Source organism: Triticum aestivum, chromosome 3B (genome assembly GCF_018294505.1).
Source record: "Triticum aestivum cultivar Chinese Spring chromosome 3B, IWGSC CS RefSeq v2.1, whole genome shotgun sequence".
Classification (NCBI taxonomy): domain Eukaryota; kingdom Viridiplantae; phylum Streptophyta; class Magnoliopsida; order Poales; family Poaceae; genus Triticum; species Triticum aestivum.
Genome location: NC_057801.1, coordinates 158,926,654 through 158,949,846, shown reverse-complemented (window position 1 = coordinate 158,949,846; position 23,193 = coordinate 158,926,654). Strand labels below are relative to the sequence as shown.

Sequence of the window (23,193 nt, the reverse complement as noted above, 5' to 3'; positions counted from 1 at the left end):
TCATCCAGAGAGGCAGCATCGATCGGCTTCAGTTAGTAGCAATAGCGAAGGAATCGATCGCTCGGGTTCAGTAACGTGTAGCCTGTAGTGCAATCGCTCGGGTTCAGTTAGAGCCCAACGCCTCGCTCGGGTTCAGTTAGAGCCAACGCCTCGCACACACGCGCGTACGTGTACGACAGAAACGCACATCGCTCGGCCCCCGACCACCCACTGTAACCGGGAACTCCTCGAAATTTTCTTCGCCCTCGCTTCTACCACGGTTTTTTCCGTCATGGACGGCCCAAAGAATGTCATGCAGCTGCGTCTCCGGCCCGCCCAGGACGAAAAGCCCATTTTCTGTCATGATTTTTTGTCATAGAAGTAGGAGCCCACCACATCTATGAAGATACCAGGTTTTTTCGCAATTATCGTCATAGAAGTGTCATATGTATGACAGGAAAAAAATTCGTTCGACCCAAATGTCACGGGTGTGTCTTTTTTTTGTAGTGGAAGCACTTAGTTTCAGGCTTAGGTCCAGCTTTGGGCTTCTTCACGGGAGTGAAAACTTGCTTGCCATTCTTCTTGAAGTTCCTTTCTTTCCCTCTGCCCTTTTCTTGAAACTAGTGATCTTGTTTAATCATCAACACTTGATCCTTTTTCTTGATTTCTACCTTCGTTGATTTCAGCATCATGAAGAGCTCGGGAATCGCTTTTGTCATCCCTTGCATATTATAGTTCATCACGAAGTTCGAGTAACTTGGTGATGTTGACTAGATAACTCTATCAATCACTATCTTATCTGGAAGATTAACTCCCACTTGATTCAAGCCATTGTAGTACCCAGACATTCTGAGCACATGCTCACTAGCTGAGCTATTCTCCTCCATCTTTTAGGCGAAGTACTTGTCAGAGGTCTCATACCTCTCGACACGGGCATGAGTCTGAAATACCAATTTCATCTCTCGGAACATCTCATATGCTCTGTGGCGTTCAAAACATTTTTGAAGTCCCAGTTCTAAGACGTAAAGCATGGGGCACTAAACTATCAAGTAGTCATCATACTGAGCTAGCCAAACGTTCATAACGTCTGCATATGCTCCTATAATAGGTCTATCACCTAGCGGTGCATCAAGGACATACTTCTTCTGTGCAGCAATGAGGATAAACCTCATATCATGGACCCAGTCCGCATCATTGCTACTATCATCTTTCAACTTAGTTTTCTCTAGGAACATAACAAAAAACATAGGGAAGCTACAACGTGAGCTATTGATCTACAACATAATTTGAAAAATACTATCAGGACTAAGTTCATGATAAACTAAAGTTCAATTAATCATATTACTTAAGGACTCTCACTTAGATAGACATCCCTCTAGTCATCTAAATAATCACGTGATCCATATCAACTAAACCATGTCCAATCATCACATGAGATGGAGTAGTTTTCAATGGTGAACATCTCTATGTTGATCATATCTACTATATGATTCATGCTCGACCTTTCAGTCTCCAGTGTTCCAAGGCCATATCTGCATATGCTAGGCTCGTCAAGTTTAACCCAAGTATTTTGCATGTGCAAAACTGGCTTGCACCCGTTGTATGTGAACGTAGAGCTTATCACACCTGATCATCACGTGGTGTCTCGGCATGACGAACTGTAGCAATGGTGCATACTCAAGGAGAACACTTATACCTTGAAATTTAGTAAGGGATCATCTTATAATGCTACCGTCATACTAAGCAAAATAAGATGCATAAAAGATAAACATCACATGCAATCAAAATATGTGACATGATATGGCCATCATCATCTTGTGCTCATGATCTCCATCACCGAAGCATCGTCATGATCTCCATCGTCACCGGCTTGACACCTTGATCTCCATCGTAGCATCGTTGTCGTCTCACCAACTATTGCTTCTACGACTATCGCTACCACTTAGTGATAAAGTAAAGCAATTACATGGCGATTGCATTTCATACAATAAAGCTACAACCATATGGCTCCTGCCAGTTGCCAATAACTCTATTACAAAACATGATCATCTCATACAACAATTTATATTACATCATGTCTTGACCATATCACATCATAACAAGCCCTGCAAAAACAAGTTAGACGTCCTCTACTTTGTTGTTGCAAGTTTTACGTGGCTGCTACGGGCTTATAACCTACACATCAAAACCACAACGATTTTTCGTCAAGTGTGCTATTTTAACCTTCAACAAGGATCGGCCGTAGTCAAACTCGATACGACTAAAGTTGGAGAAACAAAAACCCGCCAACCACCTGTGTGCAAAAGTGATACGTCTCCAACGTATTTATAATTTTTGATTGTTCCATCTATTATATTATCTGTTTTGGATGTTTAATGGACTTTATTATGCACTTTTATATTATTTTTGGGACTAACCTATTAACCGGAGGCCCACTGCAAATTACTGTTTTTTGCCTATTTCAGTGTTTCGAAGAAAAGGAATACCAAACGGAGTCCAAACGGAATGAAACCTTTGGGAGAATCATTTTTGGAACAAACGCAATCCAGTAGACTTGGGGTGGATGTCAAGGAAGCAACGAGGCGGCCGCGAGGCAGGAGGGCACGCCCCCCACCCTCGTGGCTCCCCTGACCGACTTCTTTTGCCTATATATACTCATATACCCTAAAAACATCTAAGAGCACCACAAAATCCTATTTCCACCGCCGCAACCTTTTGTACCCGTGAGATCCCATCTTGGGGCCTTTTCCGGTGCTCCGCCGGAGGGGGGATCGATCATGGAGGGCTTCTACATGAACACCATAGCCTCTCTGATGAAGTGTGAGTAGTTTACCTTAGACCTTCGGGTCCATAGTTATTAGCTAGATGGCTTCTTCTCTCTCTCTTTGGATCTCAATACAAAGTTCTCCTCGATCTTCTTGGAGATCTATTTGATGTAATACTTTTTGCAGTGTGTTTGTCGAGATCCGATGAATTGTGTGTTTATGATCAAGATTATCTATGAACAATATTTGAATATCCTCTGAATTCTTTTATGTATGATTTGTTATCTTTGCAAGTCTCTTCGAAGTATCAGTTTGGTTTGACCTACTAGATTGATCTTTCTTGCAATGGGAGAAGTGCTTAGCTTTGGGTTCAATCTTGCGGTGTCCATTCCCAGTGACAGCAGGGGCAGCAAGTCACATATTGTATTGTTGCCATCGAGGATAAAAAGATGGGGTTTATATCATATTGCTTGAGTTTATCCCTCTACATCATCTCATCTTGCCTAATGCATTACTCTGTTCTTATGAACTTAATACTCTAGATGCATACTGGATAGCGATCGATGTGTGGAGTAATAGTACTAGATGCAGAATCGTTTCGATCTACTTGTCGCGAACGTGGTGCCTTTATACATGATCATGCCTAGATATTCTCATAACTATGCACTTTTCTATCAATTGCTTGACAGTAATTTGTTCACCCACCGTAATACTTATGCTATGTTGAGAGAAGCCACTAGTGAAACCTATGGCCCCCAGGTCTATTTGCCATCATATAAGTTTCCATTCTATTTTATCTTGCAATCTTTACTTTCCAATCTATATCATAAAAATACCAAAAATATTTATCTTATTATCTCTATCAGATCTCACTTTTGCAAGTGGCCGTAAAGGGATTGACAACCCCTTTATCGCGTTGGTTGCAAGGTTCTTATTTCTTTGTGCAGGTACTAGGGATTTGAGTGTAGCCTCCTACTGGATTGATACCTTGGTTCTCAAAAACTGAGAGAAATACTTACGCTACTTTGCTGCACCACCCTTTCCTCTTCAAGGGAAAACCAACACATGATTAAGAGGTAGAAAGAAGGATTTCTGGCGCCGTTGTTGGGGAGTCTACGCACAAGTCAAGACATACCAAGTACCCATCACAAACTCTTATCCCTCGCATTACATTATTTGCCACTTGCCTCTCGTTTTCCTCTCCCCCACTTCATCCTTGTCATTTTATTCGCCCTCTTTTTCCCGTTCGCCTTTTTTTCGCTCGCTTCTTGTGTCGTCGTTCGTCGTCATGGCTGGTCCTTCTATCATTGTTAGTACTCCCGATCATGAAGTTCTTAATTTTAAACAAAGGGAGTGAGAAAATATAAAAGATGCTTGGCATAGGATTTACTAGGAAGCAATCTACTTCCATTCTTCTTCGCAATTTTTATGTAGGCATTACTCCTTGGAACAGATATATTCTTGATACCATTACCGGAGGGAATTTCTTGGGTAGCCATACTTTTGATTCTTATAATGCTATGATAGATTTGTTTGATACACCACCTCTTTTGGTTAATGGAATTGTTTTAACTCTGGAACATGTGATGCAAAGGCTTGAAATTATTGAAAATAAAGCTGCCACTGTAGAGTTAATTGAAAATTTGGATAAAAAGATCCACAACCAAATTATCCAACATGGATCTAAGGTTGGAGTTACTCTGATTTTTTTTACAGAAAAGGAACCTATAGTTAACGAAAGAATAGATCAAGATTCCACAAGAATCTGTAAACTTGAGGATATTGTTACCAACTTAGGGTCTGCCTTTTCATCTGTGAAAAATACTCCAAATCCTCCTACTACCAAAATTGCCAAATTAATGTATGTTCCTAAAAATAAGGGTGAATCTTCTAGTAAGGAAAACGGGATCTCAAATCAATAAACGTTCACCCCAGCTTTTTCGCTATCATTAAGGAACCTTTTGCTACAAACAAATTTCTTGATTTCTTGCCTAGAAGTTTAATCATTAATAAAAAGAAGGAAACTCCTAAGGGTTATAAGTGTTCTATTGAAGAATTGAATACCAAAGATGGCAATACTTAGATCTATTCTCGCTTTTATGCCTAGCTAGGGGCGTTAAATGATAGCGCTTGTTGGGAGGCAACCCAAGTTTATTTTGTTCTTTCCTTTTTGTTCCTGTTTAGTAATAAATAATTCATCTAGCCTCTGGTTAGATGTGGTTTTATGTTCTAATTAGTGTTTGTGCCAAGTAAAGCCTATAGGATCTTCTTGGGTGATAGTTAATTTGATCTTGCTGAAAAAGAGAAACTTTTGCGCGCACGAGAATAATTTTCATAAATCACAGAAACGTGATTTTTAGTTGATTCTTTTTGCAGAAGATTAATAAACAAATTTTCTAGACTTCCTATTCTGGTAGAATTTTGGGGGTTCCAGAAGTATTCGAGAGTTACAGATTGCTACATACTGTTCTGTTTTTGACAGATTCTGTTTTTCGTGTGTTGTTTGCTTATTTTGATGAATATATGGCTAGTATCGGGGGGTATGAACCATAGAGAAGTTGGAATACAATAGGTTTAACACCAATATAAATAAATAATGAGTTCATTACAGTAACTTAAAGAGGTGGTTTGTTTTATTTCACTAACGGAGGTCATGAGATTTTCTGTTGAGTTTTGTGTTGTGAAGTTTTCAAGTTTTTGGGTAAAGATTTGATGGATTATGGAATAAGGAGTGGCAGGAGCCTAAGCTTGGGAACTACCAAGGCACCCCAAGGTAAAATTCAAGGACAATCAAAAGCCTAAGCTTGGGGATGCCCTGGAAGGCATCCCCTCTTTCGTCTTTGTCCATCGGTAACTTTACTTGATGCTATATTTTTATTCACCACATGATATGTGTTTTGCTTGGAGAGTCTTGTATGATTTGAGTCTTTGTTTTTTAGTTTATCACAATCATCCTTGCTGTACACACCTTTTGGAGAGACACACATGAATCATAATTTATTAGAATACTCTATGTGCTTCACTTATATCTTTTAAGCTAGACAATTTTGCTCTAGTGCTTCACTTATACCTTTTTAGAGCATGGTGGTGGTTTTATTTTGTAGAAACTATTGATCTCTCATGCTTCACTTATATTATTTTGAGAGTCCTTTAGAACATCATGGTAATTTGCTTTGGTTATAAAATTAGTCCTAATATGATGGCCATCCAAGTTGGGTAAAATAAAAACTTTCATATGGAGTGCATTAAACACTATGATAACTTTGATACTTGATAATTGTTTTGAGATATAAAGGTGGTAATGTTAGAGTCATGCTAGTTGGGTAATTATGAAATTGAGAAATACTTGTGTTAAAGTTGGCAAGTCCCGTAGCATGCACGTATGGTGAACATTGTGTGACAAATTTGAAGCATGGGGTGTTCTTTGATTACCTTCCTTGTGAGTGGAGGTCGGGATCGCGCGATGGTTAACTTCTACCAACCCTTCCCCTAGGAGCATGCTTAGTAGTACTTTGCTTCAAGGGCTAATGAACTTTCGCAATAAGTATATGAGTTCTTTATGACTAATGTGAGTCCATGGATTATACGCACTCTTACCCTTCCGCAATTTGCTAGCCTCCAAGGTACCGTGTGTTGCCCTTTATCACCTTGAGAGTTGGTGCAAACTTCACCGGTGCATCCAAACCCCGTGATACGATACGCTCTATCACACATAAACCTCCTTATATCTTCCTCAAAACAGCCACCATACCTACCTATTATGGCATTTCCATAGCCATTCCGAGATATATTTCCATGCAACTTTCCACCGTTCCGTTTATTATGACACGCTCCATCATTGTCATATTGCTTTACATGATCATGTAGTTGACATCGTATTTGTGGCAAAGCCACCTTTATAATTCTTTCATACATGTCGCTCTTGATTCATTGCATATCTCGGTACACCATCGGACGCATTCACATAGAGTCATATTTTGTCCTAAGTATTGAGTTGTAATTCTTGAGTTGTAAATAAATAGAAGTGTGACGATTTCCATTATTAGAGCATTGTCCCATGTTAGGAAAGGATGATGGAGACTATGATTCCCCCACAAGTTGGGATGAGACTCCGAACAAAATAAAAAAAGGAAAAAAAAGAGGCCAAAGAAGCCCAAATAAAAAATGAGAGAAAAAGAGAGAAGGGACAATGTTACTATCCTTTTTCCACACTTGTGCTTCAAAATAGCAGCTTGCTATTCATGATAGAGGGTTTCTTATTTTATCACTTTCATATATTAGTGGGATTTTTTCATTATAGAACTTGGCTTGTATATTCCAATGATGGGCTTCCTCAAAAGGCCATAGGTCTTTGTGAGCAGGCAAGTTGGATGCACACCCACTTAGTTTCTTTTTGATGAGCTTCCATACATTTATAGCTCTAGTGCATTCGTTGCATGGCAATCCCTACTCCTCGTATTGACATGAATTGATGGGCATGTCCATAGCCCGTTGATTAGCCGCATCAATGTGAGACTTTCTCCTTTTTTTGTTTTCTCACATAATCCCTATCATCATACTATACTCCACCCATAATGCTATGTCCATGGCTTACGCTCATGTATTGCGTGAGGGTTAAAAAGGCTGAAGCGCGTTGAAAAGTATGAACCAATTGCTTGGCTGAAACCGGGGTTGTGCATGATGGGAGCATTTTGTGTGACGAAAATGAAGCATAGCCAAACTATATGATTTTGTAGGGATAAGATTTCTTTGGCTATGCTATTTTGATAAGACATAAACTGCTTGGTTAGCATGCTTGAAGTATTACTATTTTTATGTCAATATTAAACTTTTATCTTGAATCTTTTGGATCTGAACATTCATGCCACAATAAAGAGAATTACATTGAAAATTATGTGAGGTAGCATTCCACATTAAAAATTCTGTTTTTATCATTTACCTACTCGAGGACGAGCAGGAATTAAGCTTGGGGATGCTTGATACGTCTCTAACGTATCTATAATTTTTGATTGTTCCATGCCATTATATTATCTATTTTGGATGTTTAATGGGCTTTATTATGCACTTTTATATTATTTTGGGACTAACCTATTAACCGGAGGCCCAGTGCAAATTGCTGTTTTTTTGCCTATTTCAGTGTTTCGCAGAAAAGGAATATCAAACGGAGTCCAAACGGAATGAAACCTTTGGGAGAATCGTTTTTGGAACAAACGCAATCCAGGAGACTTGGAGTGGATGTTAAGGAAGCAACGAGGCGGACACAAGGCAGGAGGGTGCGCCCAGGGGGGTAGGCACGTCCCCCGCCCTCATGGGCCCCTCGTGGCTCCCCTGACCGACTTCTTTTGCCTATATATACTCATATACCCTAAAAACATCCGAGAGCACCACGAAACCCTATTTCCACCGCCGCAACCTTCTGTACTCGTGAGATCCCATCTTGGGGCCTTTTCTGGCGCTCCACCGGAGGGGGAATCGATCACGGAGGGCTTGTACATCAACACCATAGCCTCTCCGATGAAGTGTGAGTAGTTTACCTCAGACCTTCGGGTCCATAGTTATTAGCTAGATGGCTTCTCCTCTCTCTCTCTTTGGATCTCAATACAAAGTTCTCCTCTGTCTTCTTGGAGATCTATTCGATGTAATACTTTTTGCGGTGTGTTTTCGAGATGTGATGAATTGTGGGTTTATGATCAAGATTATCTATGAACAATATTTGAATCTCCTCTGAATTCTTTTATGTATGATTTGTTATCTTTGCAAGTTTCTTTGAATTATCAGTTTGGTTTGTCCTACTAGATTGATCTTTCTTGCAATGGGAGAAGTGCTTAGCTTTGGGTTCAATCTTGTGGTGTCCTTTCCAAGTGACAACAGGGGCAGCAAGGCACGTATTGTATTGTTGCCATCGAGGATAAAAAGATAGGTTTTATATCATATTGCTTGAGTTTATCCCTCTACATCATGCCATCTTGCCTAATGCGTTACTTTGTTCTTATGAACTTAATACTCTAGATGCATGCTGGATAGCGGTCGATGTGTGGAGTAATAGTAGTAGATGCAGAATCCTTTCGATCTACTTGTCGCGGACGTGATGCCTATATACATGATCATGCCTATATATTCTCATAACTATGCACTTTTCTATCAATTGCTCGACAGTAATTTGTTCACCCACCGTAATACTTATGCTATCTTGATAGAAGCCACTAGTGAAACCTATGCCCCCGGGTCTATTTTCCATCATATAAGTTTCCGATCTATTTTATCTTGCAATCTTTACTTTCCAATCTGTATCATAAAAATACCAAAAAAATCATCTTATTATCTCTATCAGATCTCACTTTTGCAAGTGCCCGTAAAGGGATTGACAACCCCTTTATCGCGTTGGTTGCAAGGTTCTTATTTGTTTGTGCAGGTACTGGGGATTTGGGTGTAGCCTCCTACTGGATTGATACCTTGGTTCTCAAAAACCGAGGGAAATACTTACGCTACTTTGCTGCACCACCCTTTCCTCTTCAAGGGAAAACCAACACATGCTCAAGAGGTAGCAAAAAGCACGTCAGTAGAACCAGCCTCATGAACGCGGTCATGTAATGTCGGTCCGGGCCGCTTCATCCAACAATACCGCCGAATCAAAGTAATATGTTGGTGGTAAGCAGTATGACTATTATTGCCCACAACTCTTTGTGTTCTACTCGTGCATATCATCTACGCATAGACCTGGCTTGGATGCCACTGTTGGGGAACGTAGTAATTCAAAAAAAAAACTACGATCATGCAAGATCTATATAGGAGATGCATAGCAACGATATGGGAGAGTTTGTCCACGTACCCTCGTAGACCGAAAGCGGAAGCGTTTAGTAACGCAGTTGATGTAGTCGAACGTCTTCATGATCCAACCGATCCAAGTACCAAACGTACGACACCTCCGTGTTCAGCACACATTCAGCACGATGACATCCTCGAGCCCTTGATCCAACAGAGGGTCGTGGGAGAGTTCCGTCAGCACGACGGCGTGGCGACGGTGATGATGATGTTACCGGTGCAGGGCTTCGCCTAAGCACTACGACGATATGACCGAGGTGTTAAACTGTGGAGGGGGGCACCGCACGCGGCTAAGAGATTGTCTATTGTTCTTTGGGGTGCCCCCTGCCCCCGTATATAAAGGAGGAAGGGAGGAGGCCGGCGGCCAGAAGGGGCACGCCTATAGGGGGTGCAACTAGGATTCCCAATCCTAGTTGGAGTCCCCTTCCTTTTTCCAAGAGGGGGAGAGAGGGAAGGAGTAGGAGAGGGAGAAGGAAAGAGGGGGGCACCGCCCCCTCCCTAGTCCAATTCGAACCTGTCATGGGGGGGGGCACCCTGCGGCCCTCCTCTCCTTTCCACTAAAGCCTATTAAGGCCCACTACTTCCCCCGGGGGGTTCCGGAACCTCCTGATACTCCGAAAAATGTCTGAACCCTTCCGAAATATTTCCGGTGTCCGAACATAACCTTCCAATATATCAATCTTTATTTCTCGACCATTTCGAGACTACTCGTCATGTCCGTGATCTCATCCGGGGCTCCGAACAAACTTCGGTCATCAAATCACATAACTCATAATACAAATCGTCATCGAACGTTAAGCGTGCGGACCCTACGGGTTTGAGAACTATGTATACATGATCGAGACAAAAGACCATCGCTCGTCCCCGACCGCCACTCATAAGGAAGACAATCAATAAATAAATCATGCTCCGACTTCATCACATAACGGTTCACCATACGTGCATGCTACGGGAATCACAAACTTTAACACAAGTATTTCTACCAATCCATAATTACTCACTAGCATGACTCTAATATCACCATCCTCATATCTCAAAACAATCATAAAGAATCAAACTTCTCATAGTATTTAATGCACTTTATATGAAAGTTTTTATTATATCCTTCTTGGATGCCTATTATATTAGGACTAAATTCACAACCAAAGCAAATTACCATGTTGTTTAGAGACTATCAAAATAATATAAGTGAAGCATGAGAGTCCATCAATTTCTTCAAAATAAAACCACCGCCATGCTCTAAAAATATATAAGTGAAGCACTAGAGCAAATGACAAACTACTCCAAAAGATACAAGTGAAGATCAATGAGTAGTCGAATAATTATTTAACTATGTGAAGGCTCTCTAACATTTAAGAATTTTAGATATTGGGACATTATTCAAACAGCAAGCAAAACAAAAAATAAAATGACGCTCCAAACAAAACACATATCATGTGGTGAATAAAAATATAGCTCCAAGTAAAGTTACTGATGAACGAAGACGGAAGAGGGGATGCCTTCCGGGGCGTCCCCAAGCTTAGGCTCTTGGTTGTCCTTGAATATTAACTTGGGGGCCTTGGGCATCCCCAAGCTTAGGCTCTTGCCACTCCTTATTCCATAGTCCATCAAATCTTTACCCAAAACTTGAAAACTTCACAACACAAAACTCAACAGAAAACTCGTAAGCTCCGTTAGTATAAGAAAATAAAATCACCACTTTTGGTACTGTTGTGAACTCATTCTAAATTCATATTGGTGTTATACCTATTGTATTCCAACTTATACATGGTTCATACCCTCCGAACTACTCATTGATTCATCAAAATAAGCAAACAACACATAGAAAACAGAATCTGTCAAAAAACAGAATAGTCTGTAGTAATCTGGAAACTTTCCATACTTATGTAACTCCAAAAATTCTGAAAAATTAGGACAATCAAGGAAATTTGTATATCAATCTTGTGTAAAAAATTCAGATCAAAATCACGTTCCTGTGATTTTTCAAATTTCCTGGACTGAGCATAAAAGTTTCTGTTTTTGCACAGAATCAAGTCAATTATCATCCACACTATCCCAAAGGATTTACTTGGCACTTTATTGAAACAAAAGCTATAAAACATGATTACTAAATTATCTTAATAATGTGGACACAAAAAAACAGTAGGGGTAAGTATTGGGTTGTCTCTCAACAAGCGCTTTTCTTTAATGCCTTTCTAGCTAGGCATGATGATTTCAATGATGCTCGCATAAAAGTAAAGAATTGGAACACAAAGAGAGCATCATGAAGAATATGAATAGCACATTTAAGTCTAACCCACTTCCTATTCATAGGGAATTTGTGAGCAAACAACTTATGGGAACAAGAATCAACTAGCATAGGAAGGTAAAACAAGCATAACTTCAAGATTTTCAACACACATAGAGGAAACTTGATATCGTTGCAATATGTAAAAGCATATGTTCCCCTCTCATAATAATTTTCAGTAGCATCATGAATGAATTCAACAATATAACCATGACATAAAGCATTCTTTTCATGATCCACATGCAGATAATTTTTATTACTCTCCACATAAGAAAAATTCTTCTCATGAATAAAAGTGGGAGAAAACTCAACAAAATAACTATCATGTGAGGCATAATCCAATTGAAAATTATCAAGATGACAAGTTTCATGGTTATCATTCTTCTTTATAGCATACATGTCATCACAATAATCATCATAGATAGCAACTTTCTTCCCATAATCAATTGGAACCTCTTCCGAAATAGTGGATTCATCACTAAATAAAGTCATGACCTCTCCAAATCCACTTTTATAATTATCACAATAAGATTCAACACCCTCCAAAATAGTGGGATCATTACTTCCTAAAGTTGACACTCTTCCAAACCCACTTTTATCAATATAATCATCATAAATAGGAGGCATGCTTTCATCATAATAAATTTGCATATCAAAACTCGGGGGACTAAAAATATCATATTCATCAAACATAGAATCCCCAAGCTTGTGGCTTTGCATATCATTAGCATCATGGATATTCAAGGAATTCATACTAACAACATTGCAATCATGCTCATCATACAAAGATTTTATGCCAAACATTTTATAGACTTCTTCTTCTAACACTTGAGCACAATTTTCCTTTCCATCATTTTCACGAAAGACATTAAAAAGATGAAGCATATGAGGCAACCTCAATTCCATTTTTTGTAGTTTTTTTTATAAACTAAACTAGTGATAAAACAAGAAACTAAAAGATTCGATTGCAAGATCTAAAGATATACCTTCAAGCACTAACCTCCCCGGCAACGGCGCCAAAAAAGAGCTTGATGTCTACTACGCAAATTTATCCTGGTAGATGTTGTTGGGCCTCCAAGTGTAGAGTTTTGTAGGATAGTAGACAATTTCCCTCAAGTGGATGACCTAAGGTTTATCAATCCGTGGGAGGCATAAGATGAAGATGGTCTCTCTCAAATGACCCTGCAACCAAATAACAAAGAGTCTGTTGTGTCCCCAACACACCCAATACAAATTGTATAGGTGCACTAGTTCGGCGAAGAGATGGTGATACAAGTTCAATATGGATGGTAGATATAGGTTTTTGTAATCTAAAAATATAAAACAGCAAGGTAGCAAGTAGTAAAAGTGAGCGAAAACGGTATTGCAATGCTTCGAAACAAGGCCTAGGGTTTATACTTTCACTAGTGCAAATTCTCTCAACAATGATAACATAATTGGATCATATAACAATACCTCAACGTGCAACAAAGAGTCACTCAAAAGTCACTAGTAGAAGATAACAAACGAGGAGATTATTGTAGGGTACGAAACCACCTCAAAGTTATTCTTTGTGATCGATCTATTGGGCTATTCCTAAAAGTGTCGCAAACAACCCTAGAGTTCATACTAAAATAACACCTTAAGACACACATCAACCAAAACCCTAATATCACCTAGATACTCCAATGTCACCATAAGTATCCGCGGGTTTGATTATACGATATGCATCACACAATCTCAGATTCATCTATTCAAACCAACACAAAGAACTTCAAAAGAGTGCCCAAAGTTTCTACCGGAGAGTCAAGACAAAAACATGTGCCAACCCCTATGCATAAATTCACAAGGTCACAGAACTCGCAAGTTGATCACCAAAACATACATCAGGTGGATCACGTGAATATCCCATTGTCACCACAGATAAGCGCATGCAAGACATACATCAAGTGTTCTCAAATCCTTAAAGACTCAATCCGATATGACAATTTCAAAGGGAAAAATCAATCCATTACAAGAAGGTAGAGGGGGAGAAGCATCATAAGATCCAACTATAATAGCAAATCTCGCGGTACATCAAGATCGTGCCATATCAAGAACATGAGAGAGAGAGAGAGAGATCAAACACATAGCTACTGGTACATACCATCAGCCTCGAGGGTGAACTACTACCTCCTCGTCATGGAGAGTGTTGGGATGATGAAGATGGCCACCGGTGAAGGATTCCCCCTCTGGCAAGGTGCCGGAACAGGGCCCCGATTGGTTTTTGGTGGCTACAGAGGCTTGCGGTGGCGGAACTCCCGATCTAGGTTCTGTTATGGAAGTTTGGGATATATAAGAGATGTCGGCGTCGGGAACAAGTCAGAGGGGTCCCCGAGTCAACCACAAGATGGGGGGGGCGCCTGGGGGTTAGGGCGCACCCTCCTATCTTGTGGTTGGCTCGGGACTCTTTTGGCCCAACTCCGATGCTCCGTGGGCTTCTTCTAGCCCAAAAATAATCACCGTAAATTTTCAGCTCGTTTGGTATCCATTTGATATTCCTTTTCTGCGAAACTCAAGAACAAGGGGAAAACCGAAACTGGCACTGGGCTCTAGGTTAATAGGTTAGTCCCAAAAATAATATAAAATAGCATATAAATGCATATAAAATATTCAAGATGGATAATATAATAACATGGAACAATCAAAAATTATAGATACGTTAGTGATGTATCAGTAGGCGATCTCCTTGCCCTTACAAACTCCTTGGTTTAACTCCACAATCTTGTTGGAGGCTCCCAAGTGACACCTAACCAATCTAGGAGACACCACTCTCCAAAAGGTAATAGCTGGTGTGTTGATGATGAAATCCTTGCTCTTGTGCTTCAAATGACAGTCTCCCCGACACTCAACTATCTTTCTTTCAGATCTGGCTATGGTGGAAAAAAGATTTGAGTGGAAAGCAACTTGGGGAAGGCTAGAGATCAAGATTCCTGTGGTAGGATTGAAATGTCTTGGTCTCAACACATGAGTAGGTGGTTCTCTCTCAGAAAATGAGTAGTGGAAGTGTAGGCACGTTCTGATGGCTCTCTCTTAAATGGAGATGGGGGTGGAGGGGTATATATAACATCCACACAAAATCCAACCGTTACACACATTTGACCCAACTCGGTGAGACCGAATAGAAGAACTCGGTGAGACCGATTTAGTTTGAAATGTGAATGTTAGGAATCTTGGAGGGACCGACTGGATCAATTCGATGGGACCGATTTGCTAGGGCTAGGGCAAAACCTCATCTTGGTGAAGCCGATTACTTGAACTCGGTGAGACCGATTTCAGCAAAGAGCAAATAGAGAGTTACTCAAGCAAACTCGGTGGGACCGATTGCTCATCTCGGTGAGAATGAAATGTTACAAAGGGAAACAAAGAGTTTGTAGGGCCATCTCGGTGAGACCGAGATCCGTATCGGTGTGACCGAATTGCCTAGGATTTCTGGCAGTGGCTATGTCAACGAAACTCGGTGGCGCCGGATAGATTAAATCATGGAGCTGAGTTTGACTTTGGGTTTTGGGCATATGTGGAAATGAGAAAGTGGCTGAGGGTTTTGGAGCAATATCAGTAAGCACTTTGAGCAAGTAGACCATTAAGCAACACCTCATCCCCTTTTAATAGTATTGGCTTTCCTATAGACTCAATGTGATCTTGGATCACTAAAATAAAAATGAAGAGTCTTGAGTTTTTGCCGATCTTTGTCCTTAGCATTTTGAAAGGGTTCCACATCCTTTTGTCCTTGTCATGCCATTTTTGAACTGAACTGAAATATACTAGATAAAAGTATTAGTCTAACAAAAGAGATGTTGTCATTAATTACCAAAATCATGCAATGATCATTTGTGCTTTCAGAGGTCGTGATGGTGGTGGACTCCACGATGCTCTACGACCATGTAGAGAGGTCGCTGCGAGGAGTGGTGGAGCTCGGTGGCCACGAGGAAAGGGAACCCTCAAAGGCCACGAGCAAAACAACGCTCGAAGTCCACGTGCAGAGCAGCGCTTGACGTCTATGAAGAGGCGACAATTGCTTGTGCATAGAAAGAGGCAAGGCGGGAAGAGCGAGAGCTCGGAATTGATGAAGGAACAGAGAGAAGGATGCGAGAGGGTATTAGTCCTTTGAGAGAGACAACATAAACAACTAGAAATCATCCAACCATATCCCTAGTCAAAGCAGTTGGCATCACCAAAATCCGACTCCCCAAAAGAACCAACGAACGCCCATCACTAAGAATACAGAAGAACCCTAAAAAAAAGAATACAGAAGAAAGACGTCAAAAAAAAGAATACAGAAGAAATAAGAAAAAAAAACCCTAGGAAACCGGACGTGACGGCTACCTAGCGATCTCTCCATATTTACAGATGCCGATCCCACATTAAGCGGCAACGAGCCCAAAATTAGGAGATAAAGTGAAATCTTGCAGGTTTAATCTTTTTTGTATGTGCATATTTGTTCACCAGTTCAACATAAGTAAGTTTTCTGCAAAATCTCGCCCAATTCACCAGCTTCCGTCGTAGTCTAGGTGGTTAGGATACTCGGCTCTCACCCGAGAGACCCGGGTTCAAGTCCCGGCGACGGAATTTTTTCCTTTTTGCGCTCCTAAGCCAGATTAACCAAAATTACTAAACCACCCCTCCATTCCACACCGCACGCGGGGGTACGGACGTAATTGCAGGCATATAAGCACCCTCCGCGCTAGGGTTTCCTCCTCTCCCTCCCTACAAAGCCGCTGCCGCCGCCGCCCCGCACCGCGCTTTAAACCCCTCCCCCCCTCCCCCCTCCTCCTCCCCCCCCGCCGCCGCTCCCCAGATCCCGCCGCCATGGTGAGTTCCCCTCCGCCCTGTCAATTCTTCCAAATCCTTTGGGCTGCTCGGGTTATTGTTGTCCTGACGACGCCGCGTTGTTTGTGTTTTGGTGCTCGCAGTCGACGGAGAAGAAGCAGCTGAACCCCATGCGGGATATCAAGGTGCAGAAGCTCGTCCTCAACATCTCCGTCGGTGAGAGCGGAGATCGCCTCACCCGCGCCTCCAAGGTATGCACATGACTGTCTATTTACCCTCCCGCTCGCCTCGTTGATGTGCTCGCGCGCGTGTGATTCAGACCAGTTCCTTGCAGATGTCAATATATTGGGTTTTAGTAGCCTGGTTGTTCAGTTAGTCTAGTGCTCTAGTTTGTGGAATTGCATCTATCTGATCTCGGCACAGGCGTATCCTATCTGGGCTGTCCTTTGTAGTTGCTTGTAGGACATGCATCGGCTTCTGATGCTGTTGCTATTACCATGTAACCACCTGTTGTCTCGGTGCTCCATTTTGCTAGTTGTAGATTGACCTTTAAACAGTGCTCCATCGGCACCGAGTAGTTAAAAGTGATTTCTCTGCATTCCTGGTCTCTGAAAAATACAGCTTAAACTGCCAATCATTGATGTTGACCGCATTGTCGTTGTTAATTTGATAGGTGCTGGAGCAGCTGAGCGGACAGTCACCAGTGTTCTCCAAGGGTTAGTTTCTTAAATCCGACTTGGGCCCCTTGGAGATGTCAAGTGTGGTCAATGTTGGTGTTCCTAACAGGAACTGTATTGTGCTATTGCAGCTAGGTACACTGTCAGGTCGTTCGGTATCAGGCGTAATGAGAAGATTGCGTGCTACGTGACTATCAGGGGTGAGAAGGCGATGCAGCTGCTGGAGAGTGGCCTGAAGGTGAAGGAGTACGAGCTGCTCAGGAGGAACTTCAGCGACACCGGCTGCTTTGGCTTCGGTATCCAGGAGCACATCGATCTCGGCATGAAGTAAGTTGAGATGGTGGCAGCACTTCTTTTTTTGTCAACTCGGTGCTTGTTCGGTGGTTAATACTTATTAATCAAGTAGATGATACTGTTTCATCATTATTAAGTAGCTGAGATCAAAATCTTTAGATCAGCTATAGGAACTGTTTGACAGTAGAGAACCGACACAGATATTTGACTGTAGTAGTAGGGGCTACATTATCATTAGTCAGCTGCTCTAATCATTAAATTCCCCAAGAGTTGTTTATTGCACTCATTATTTCCTTATGCTTAGAATATTTGTTAGATGAAATGGGTTGAATCATAATCCTTAGATTGGATGTATTTACTCAGTTGTTTCATCTGCCAATACCTTACTTGGCTCTCAAGCGTTCAATTAATAACATACATGCAGGGCTTTGGTTCCTTCATCTTGGCACTGTTAATATTTGACAATCTATTGGAATCCTTGTGGGCAACTATTCTTTCAGTTTAATAGTGCAAATCACTGCTTGACTTTAGTTTGGATATGTATTGTGTTGCCACTGTCTAGGTTCTTCCTAACCTTTGTATTTGGGGTGCTACTACCTTCATTTACCAAGTAGTTCCAGTACATTGTTCTGTCTGTTTGCTGGTAGCGCACCAGTATATCAATGCACACAATTGTTGTGCAATGAAGATTGTCACTTTCTTGAAGGACCAGAAACTAACCATGTTTCCTTATCAGGTATGATCCATCTACCGGCATCTACGGTATGGACTTCTTTGTGGTGCTCGAGCGTGCTGGGTACCGCGTCTCCCGCCGCCGCAGGTGCAAGGCCCGCGTCGGTATCCACCAGAGGGTCACCAAGGAGGACGCCATGAAGTGGTTCCAGGTCAAGTACGAGGGTGTCATCCTCAACAAGTCCCATGCGAGCTAAGAAGGATGTAGCTCTCGTTAGACCTTGAGTTAATTAAGTTCACCTGGTTGCTGGATATGTATGTTACCTAGAAACCAAATCCTTTGTCAGTTTTGCCTGTACTCAAGCTGGATGATTTCTGTTTGATCTGCACTTTCGTCTAAGAGGCTCACTACTGTTTTATCCTCTTTGAACAATAGATGTTTGGCTTATGTGATGACCTGCCTTTTGTTTGGTCACTCTCGAATCTGCTCTAAGTTTTTGGCTCGTCCACCTGAATTTTGGTGCGCCCTACGCGATGACCATTGTATCTTTCAAGTTGCCACTGCTTCCTTATATTTGTCTATATACGCAACTGGAAGTGATGGAAACAGTCACGAATGCCTTTGTTTAATAAAGCTCTCTGAAGTTCCCCGCAAAAAAAAAAAAGAAACAGGTCATTAGACGTTTCACGTTTGCACCAAGCTGGATGATTTCACGTTTATTATTACCATTGCAGCAGATTTCAAATATAATATAAACATTACAGTTGCTCTTTTCTGAAGAATAAAACTGTGATTTCATTATTACTATTGCAGCAGATTTCAAATATAATATAACCATTACTGTTGCTCTCTTCTGAAGTTATAAAACGAAGATTTCTGCCGAAAATACATTTCACAAACAAACATTTCTCAAATTTTGGGATAACATTCCACTCGCGTTAGAAAATACAGTCCGACCTTATTCCGTAGTGAATTTTGTCATTTTTGCCTACAATGTCCCGGGTGTCATTTCTTTGTAAAACTTCATACGGAGTAGAATGGTCTACCATGTTTGCTAAATATATTTTTTCAACTTTTCCGAGTTTTGCTAGCATTTTTCTCAGAATTACAGAATTACTGTTTATAACGGTGCATTTGGTATCATGTCCCAAAAATTCTTGTCCGTTTTCTACTTGCTCAACTTTGTTCAAGGGTCGAAACCAATATCATTAGTTTCGCTGTCAGTTTGGCTATTTTTAATGACAAAAGTTTATATAGTATGCCGGTATCACACTCATGAGCCAACTAGCCAATGGTAAGAGAGAAGAAAATTGCTGGGAAGCTCGTGTAAAGAGGCGATTAGGTTAATCACAGCAAGTCCAGCCGCCCTTGGCGAGAAATTCGGTCACCTGCTGCGGATCCCACCAAATGGACACGGCAAACATGTGCACCGTGGAGAGGCGCGGCCGCGTCCACCTCATCACCCTCACCGGCGCCGGCGAGCACCGCCTCAGCCCAGCCCTCATCTCCGCCATCCGCGCCGCCGTGGCCGCCTCCCCCGGCGCCGGCGCCCTAGTCATGGCCGCCGAGGGCAAGTACTTCTCCAACGGCTTCGACCAGGCCTGGGCGCGCACGGTCCCACCCCACCTCCACACCACCATGAGCGAGGGCTTCCGGGGCCTCGTCGCCGACCTGCTCGCGCTCCCCATGCCCACCGTGGCCGCGGTCACAGGCCACGCCGCCGCCGCCGGCTGCGCGCTGGCCCTCGCGCACGACTCCACCGTCATGCGCGCCTCCCGCGGGTTCCTGTACATGAGCGAGGTCGACGCCGGCATCAAGATCGTCGACTACTTCGGGGAGCTGCTCCGGCAGAAGGTCCCCGACGCCGCGACCAGGCGGGACATGCTCCTCAGGGGGGACAAGATGACGGCCACGGAGGCGGTGCGGCGGGGCGTGGTGGACGCGGCCGCGGATGGCGGCGTCGACGACGTGGTGGCTGCGGCCGTCGCGGCGGCCGAGGGGCTCGCGGCGAGGGGGTGGGACGGGGAGGTCGTGGCCGAGATCAGGAAGGCCGTGTGGCCCGCCGTGTGGGGCAAGGTCAAGGACTACGGGACCGAGGCGGCAGCGGCGGCGCGGCCGCGGCTGTAGGCTCCTCTGCTTCTGAAGGATTGATCTGAATCTGCAGCATGTCGTAGACATCTAGGAACTGAATAATCGAGTGGAATTGCCTTCTGATGATGAACTGCGATCGGGCGTTGTACTGGTAGCTTTCCTTGTGTGATGTATTGATCTCGCTTCTGGTTTCATTTCATGAGACCGAAGCTTCATTTGGTTTAGAACGTTCCATTTGGTCTGCAAACGTCGTGAACAATGGAGGGAGCAGATCAGCACGTTTGCTCAATACCCACCTAAACTTGGGCAATCCAGATTTAAAAGAATTTTTTTAGTTTCCTTCAACAATAGTCAAAGTCGTCCCTGTAAATTTACTACCTTTTCCCCCTCTTGTTAGGGTTTTGACTCCTCTCACCGCCGGCCCTCCCTCCAGCCGCCGCTACGAGGGCCTTGATATCGCTTTCAACGATTTGACTATCAAGAATAGCGAGGAAGGCCGGACAAGCTGGACCCAAAACAATTAACTCATTTCATACGGTTGGAGCTCGTCTGAATTTTGTCCTTCAACAGCTCGGGAGAATACGTGGCCAAACTCTAAACAAGCTGGGGGCTACCGACGGTGTATTAAATCAACGGTGGCCCATCATCCGGGGGGCCCATCGCTGGGCCGGCCTCATGGCCTAGTAAAATAAGGCAGAGCCAGGGCCCTTCGACCTATGAGAAACCCTCCTTCCGAGAAGTTCTCTGTCTTGTTGTACAAGTCAAATACCCCCCCCCCCCCCCTCATCCGAATCTGATTGTGCCTTTAGGTCGGTTCATAGGATTTGAGCTCATCAAAAGTGGTAGATTGAGATGGACCCCAAACAAAGGGTGCATTCTTCTTACTCAAAGCATGCGACAGTCCGGCAATAGTGCTAAAGTCTTTCACAAAGCGATGATAAAAACCCGCTAGACCAAGGAAACTAGACACTTGTTGCAAATAAGTGGGCCGTGGCCAAATTTTAATTGCTTCAATTTTAGACTCATCAACATGAACACCCTTGGAAGACACAACAAAGCCCAAGAAAACGATGTTGTCAACACCAAAAGTGCATTTTCCATATTTGCATAAAGTCGATCTTTTCTAAGAGTTTGCAAAACGGCCCTAAGATGATCTAGATTCTCTTTGAGGGATTTGCTAAACACAAGAATATCATCAAAGTAGACCACAACAAAACACCAATGTAAGGACGAAGCACATAATGTATAACACATATGAAAGTATCGGGTGCTTCCGATAAACCCATAGGCATAACTGGCCACTCGTACAAACCAAATTTTGTTTTGAAAGCGGTTTTCCATTCATCACCTTCTTGTATGTGAATTTGATAATAACCACTTTTTAGATCATTTTTGAGAAAATGGTGCCTCCGCTAAGCTCATCTAGCATATCATCAAGGCATGGAATGGGATGCCTATATTGAACGATGATAGCATTGATGGGTCTACAATCGGAACACATGCGAAAACTACCATCTCTTTTTGGCACAAGAATGACCGGTACGGCACAAGGACTCAAACTTTCACGCACATGTCCATGGTCTATGAGATGTTGGACTTGCCGTTGAATCTCTTTGGATTCTTCGGGGTTGACGCGGTATGGATGTTGGGGAACGCGGTAATTTCAAAAAATGTCCTACGATCACGCAAGATCTATCTATGTGATGCACAACAACGAGAGGGGAGAGTGTGTCCATGTACCATCGTAGACCGAAAGCGGAAGCGTTTAGTTAACGCGGTTAATGTAGTCGAACGTCTTCGCGATCCAACCGATTCAAGCACCGAACGTACGACACCTCCGCGTTCAGCACACATTCAGCTCGGAGACGTCCCTCGTACTCTTGATCCAGTTGAGGCCGAGGGAGAGTTTCGTCAACACGACGGCGTGGTGACGGTGATGATGAAGTTACCGGCACAGGGCTTCGCCTAAGCACTACGGCGATATGACCGAGGTGTGTAACTGTGGAGGGGGGCACCGCACACGGCTAAAACAATTGTTAACTTGTGTGTTCTAGGGTGCCCCTTGTCGGTGTCAAAACTGGCGGATCTCGGGTAGGGGGTACCGAATTGTGCGTCTAAGGCTAATGGTAACATGAGGCTGGGGACACGATGTTTACCCAGGTTCGGGCCCTCTCGATGGAGGTAATACCCTACTTCCTGCTTGATTGATCTTGATGATATGAGTATTACAAGAGTTGATCTACCACGAGATCGTAGAGGCTAAACCCTAGAAGCTAGCCTATGATTATGATTGTTGTTGTCCTACGGACTAAACCCTTCGGTTTATATAGACACCGGAGGGGGCAAGGGTTACACGGAGTCGGTTACAGAGAAGGAGGTCTAACATCCGAATCGCCAAGCTTGCCTTCCACGCAAAGGAGAGTCCCATCCGAACACGGGGCGAAGTCTTCAATCTTGTATCTTCATAGTCCAACAGTCCGGCAAAGTATATAGTCCGGCTGTCCGGATACCCCCTATTCCAGGACTCCCTCAGTAGCCCCCGAACCAGGCTTCAATGACGATGAGTCCGGCGCGCAGATTGTCTTCGGCATTGCAAGGCGGGTTCTTCTCCAAATCTAGAGTACCTGTCATAGAGAACAGTGTCCGGCTTCCTATTAATGTTGTACTCCTCGGTTTCTGTGCTTCAATAATGGCTATCTCCATGTGTCGAGTGAATACGAGGAGCCGGGGCATTTTTACATTTGCCACCCTGACCCTGTAAGCGAACCATCTATTTGAAGAGACGGGGATCCTCAGATCCAAATCTCACCTTCTTCC

At 42.9% G+C, this 23,193-nt stretch overlaps 2 protein-coding genes and 1 non-coding gene across 3 annotated transcripts; all 3 read left to right on the top strand.

Annotated features, from left to right (window-relative positions):
* Positions 1 to 16,367: 16,367 nt before the first annotated feature.
* On the top strand, positions 16,368 to 16,440 carry TRNAE-CUC (transfer RNA glutamic acid (anticodon CUC)). Its single transcript has one exon. It is a non-coding gene; the product is annotated as a tRNA-Glu (tRNA).
* A 176-nt stretch (positions 16,441 to 16,616) lies between these two features.
* LOC123069149 (60S ribosomal protein L11) lies at positions 16,617 to 18,737 on the top strand. The gene is made up of 5 exons (XM_044491932.1): positions 16,617 to 16,683; positions 16,785 to 16,892; positions 17,315 to 17,357; positions 17,450 to 17,645; positions 18,349 to 18,737. Exons 1-5 carry the CDS (start codon positions 16,681 to 16,683, stop codon positions 18,539 to 18,541), a joined length of 543 nt encoding a protein of 180 aa, XP_044347867.1. The 5' UTR covers positions 16,617 to 16,680; the 3' UTR covers positions 18,542 to 18,737.
* Positions 18,738 to 19,567: 830 nt separating this feature from the next.
* Positions 19,568 to 20,715, top strand: LOC123065108 (enoyl-CoA delta isomerase 2, peroxisomal). The gene has a single exon (XM_044488468.1). It carries the CDS (start codon positions 19,693 to 19,695, stop codon positions 20,410 to 20,412), a length of 720 nt encoding a protein of 239 aa, XP_044344403.1. The 5' UTR covers positions 19,568 to 19,692; the 3' UTR covers positions 20,413 to 20,715.
* The last annotated feature ends 2,478 nt before the right edge of the window (positions 20,716 to 23,193 follow it).